Below are 4,464 nucleotides of genomic sequence, written 5' to 3'. Positions count from 1 at the left end.
AAGCTGATGACGCAGAGATTCGTTTGGCCAAACATACGGAAGGATACCATCGCTTACGCAAGAAGATGTGTACAGTGCCAGCGCTCAAAGGTGAACCGGCATACCCAATCACCCCTCCGCCGGTACACTGCACCTGAGGAAAGATTTCGTCATATCAACATTGACATTTGTTGGTCCTTTTCCACCAAGCAACGGGAATCGATACTGTCTCACCATCATCGACAGGTTTTCTCGTTGGCCTGAAGCGCTACCTGTTCCGGACATGACAGCGCCTACTATAGCTCAAGCCCTTGTCTCAGGCTGGATATCCCGCTTTGGTGTACTTACACACATCACCACGGACCAGGGACGCCAGTTCATGTCGGCACTCATTGCAGAATTGGTTCGAACGCTCGGAATAAGCCACCTACGGACTACGCCCTATCATCCCCAGTCAAATGGTATCATCGAGCGATGGCACCGAACTCTCCAGGCAGCCATCCTTTGCCACAACCCGAACCGTTGGACCGAACATCTTCCCATGATTCTACTCGGATTGCGTACCGTCTACAAAGGTGACATGCGTGCTTCGCCAGCAGAGATGGTGTATGGAACAACACGTCGCATACCGTCGGAGTTCTTGCACGAAAATCCCGGCAACAACAATCGGAATTCGCAAATGAACTTCGAGATGCCATGCGTATGCTACGACCACCTGACACGGCATGGCATGGAAAAGGTAATGTGTATGTGCACCCCAACCTCAAACCGTGCACAAACGTGTTTATACGCAACGACTCCATAAGGCCATCATTATCACCACCCTACGACGGTCCATACCAGGTGCTTAGCCGAAACGACAAGCACTACCGAGTCAACATTAATGGTTGGAGCGTCAACATTTCAATCGACAGACTGAAACCAGCCTACATGCTCGACGATCACCAGCCATCAGCACCCGTTAGCGATCGTCCAGCTGCAACAACATCGGAGCCCCAACCGGCGAGATTCACTCGATCAGGACGACGAGTGATGACTCTACTTCGATACCACTAATCGTCACGCTCTCTAAAAAGGGGGTACTGTAGCACCTCAACGATCATCACCCTCGCAACTCACCTGCAATATCAACGAGGCTTCATCGCAGTGATCGTTCTTCATTTGTCGTGCTCAATGCACAGGCAGCGGCTATCGATCGAGTGATCGATCTTTATCAGCCGTGCTCAATGCGCGATCTGAAGCCACCGAGATGCATTGTGTGGTGATCGTTTATTAGTCTGTTGTGCTCGATGTACAGACCGAAATCAAAAAAGCATTTGTTTCAATTCTCTATACCTTTACCCTGTGTTAAATATTTTTTCTTGTTTTCTCGATATTTGACTTTTGTATATAAGCCGGTAGGCAGTAGCAATAAATCGTTAGTTTACTAAATCAAACCCAACCGAATACTTCTACCGCGTTTCTAAACGATCCGATAACCATATATCTATTATTCTTTATTCAATTTCAATAAAATGCGACTTGCTTAACGTGGAAAATTCTTAGGAACAAAATAAAAACCTACTCGTTACCAGTAAAATTCAGAATCATAAAGTTTTTTGAAATTTTGTCTCGATTCCGCATTTCTATCATTAACTTGCACATATCAATATATGTATATGTAAGAGAAAATGATAGAATTTAATATGACAAAAGGCCCTATAACCCCAACTTCTCGAATTTGGACAAAGGCCGAAGGTTTCGTTCGATTTTTTCACACAATAAAAACTGTAAAATGATTTGCAGCACGGAGCAAAATAATTATTCAAAATTGAAGATTTTTGGAACAAAATGACCCAGTACACCATTTTCCCGTATTTTTTGAGAAACATTTGCAGATAGCCAATCAATAGACTATTATTTCGAAATAGAAAACTCGGATGTTCATAAGACACAACCCGCGGTTATCTGCTTTTTGACGCCAGCCATTCAAGTAATGAACGTCGGAAGGTAAAAATTGAATAGCTTCTTGCACTGTGCTAGAAGCGTCTGTTTTGCCTTTCTCATATAGAAAGGTTATGCAATCACTCTGAAAAACGTCAACCTAATCCCGGCCCGGAGGGCCGGGTGTCATATCCCATTCGACTCAGTTCGTCGAGATCGGAAAAAGTCTGTATGTGTGTGTGTATGTATGTATGTGTGTGTGTATGTGTGTGTATGTGTGTGTATGTGTGTGTGTGAATGTATGTGCGTATGTGTCAAATAATGTCACTCATTTTTCTCAGAGATGGCTGGACCGATTTGCCCAAACTTAGTCTCAAATGAAAGGTGCAACCTTCCCATCGGCTGCTATTGAATTTTGGATCGATCGGAATTCTGTTTCCGGAATTACGGGTTTCAGAGTACGGCCACACAGAAATTTCTCATATAAACTATAGGAAAAATTAAAAATAGAATTTTTATTTTTGATGCTAAATGTGTTCAAGGTGCATGAAACGTCGAGATTTGATGCAAACTCGAAAAACAAATTTGACTACGATTCACTTTTTTGGATTTTGGCACATTTTTGCCTTTCTCATATAGAAAGGTTATGCAATCACTCTGAAAAACGTCAACCTAATCCCGTTTTTTTTTCGACTCGTTTAGGGTTTCTGGATTTTAACAGAGGCGTAGTTGATGGTTTACGGAGAGGGGTTACACCCCCCCCCCCCTCTACTGTTCGCGCCCCTCCTTTAAAAATCTCCTTAAATCACCCCTCAGACCACCACCCCATCCAGCCCTCATACCCCTCCCTTTCAACCCCGTCATCTTTAAACCACCACTATATCACAAAGCATACCAATTTAAGCTGGGGAGTCGTTCGTTCATGGAACTTTCGCCCTCTTCACATACCCACCCCCACATGACAAAATGAGTTAGCAAGCAGATAACATTGATCTAATGCTGATTAGGCTAATGAAGTATGATATTTTTTTGTTTCAAGTGTTTCACCGTCGACACGTAGCTCATCAAGTTCGTGGCTGGCATGCCATTGTGTATAAGTGCAAAGTGTACTAAGAATGTAATGGACATTTCCACAAATATGTTGAACATAAAAAGCCTCCGTGCCATAGTTTAGAGAAATGAGAAAGGCACAATTGCACCGCTAGGTGGATTAAAACAGGTTTTTTTTTATTTTTTTTTAATTTTGATTATAGAGATTTTAACCTTAAGGTCCTTCGCCTCTTTTCAGGTTAGTTAGGCGTCTGTCTTGACCAAAGCAGGTTTTTCGCGTTTATTGCTCCTAACAATTAAAAAAATAGTTTTTAAACCCAAAGTGCGCTTGAAAAATTGGTGTATGGGAGGGTTAAATAAAAACTGTCAACATAATTAGTCAACTGATCTGAAAAGGTGTTCAAGGTTTCAATACTCCTGGTGGAAGTAAACAAATTCAATTTTATATTCATGGTTGGTAACCTGTTCTAAAAACTCGTGTAACTTCCTTGTTAGCACAAATAATCTTCGCTGGTATTTGATCCTTTTTACAGATAACATCACAAATACGAAAAAATGAAATATTTTGGTTCGAAACGACTCCTAACCGATAAAATGGATTATAGAAAAGTATTGTCCGACGTACTAATTGTTTGAAGTTTACTTCAATATTTCAGTGCATCACTTCTTACAAACACCACGGACATTAACTAAGAACATTATTCTAATTGCCTCAAGTGAACTGTCTGTTATTATTTCCCAGCAGATAAAACCAGTGGTTCAAGTCAAACCCTCACTCCTTCGTCCAAAAAATAGCAACACGATAATAACCTTGAAAGATGTCTTCATTAGCCAGCAAGCTTACAATAGAAACACTTGTTTATCTTCCAGCCTAATGACCGACCAGCAGTCTTATCGCAATCTCCGTCGGTGGAACATTCTAATTTCCATTCATAGCAATCCACAGCAGAGCCCGCCAGAAAGCCTACGTCGGAAATGAAAAATGACCACTCATTTGCCCATACCGCACACCCAAACCGGAGACAAACACAACGCGAGCCACAATTCATTAACATAATTCTGTCGTCAAATTTTAATACGTCCCCATCAATTCAACCGCTCGAACGAGCCCGGCTCACTTACTCGTTCCGGTTCCGCTTATCAATCCGTCCAAATCTATACCGTCTGTGGGGAGCGGAAAAAATCCCCTTTTGAAAAAATAAAATCCCGATATCAGATTTCCTGCCACCATATCCGGTGACGACGCCTTCCGGAATTTTTCCTACAGCCGTCGGTTATCACACCAAACAAGCAAGCGTGGGAACCAAATTACGTTCGTCGTCTCGCCGCTGTGGTAAGCTGGACGAACAGCGAAGCGACGGTCCTCACTCATCCAAGCATGCCAGCACACTGGTGGCGGTTGTTTGCTAGCGCTACTGCCGTTATTTTGCGATGGTTGCATTGGGGGGTGTAGCCCTTGGGTGAACACTTTGGGCCCGGTGCATTCCTTCACCCGAGAGGGAGCCTGCGCAG

The 4,464-nt window shown here is 43.1% G+C and overlaps 1 protein-coding gene across 1 annotated transcript; it reads left to right on the top strand.

Annotated features, from left to right (window-relative positions):
* Nucleotides 1–262: 262 nt before the first annotated feature.
* Nucleotides 263–1,035, top strand: LOC131676053 (uncharacterized). Its single transcript, XM_058955181.1, has 2 exons — nt 263–718; nt 823–1,035. Exons 1-2 carry the CDS (start codon nt 263–265, stop codon nt 1,033–1,035), a joined length of 669 nt encoding a protein of 222 aa, XP_058811164.1.
* Nucleotides 1,036–4,464: the final 3,429 nt, after the last annotated feature.

The sequence above is a fragment of the Topomyia yanbarensis genome, chromosome 1, assembly GCF_030247195.1.
Source record: "Topomyia yanbarensis strain Yona2022 chromosome 1, ASM3024719v1, whole genome shotgun sequence".
Classification (NCBI taxonomy): domain Eukaryota; kingdom Metazoa; phylum Arthropoda; class Insecta; order Diptera; family Culicidae; genus Topomyia; species Topomyia yanbarensis.
This window is presented reverse-complemented; position numbering and strand designations above follow the sequence as displayed.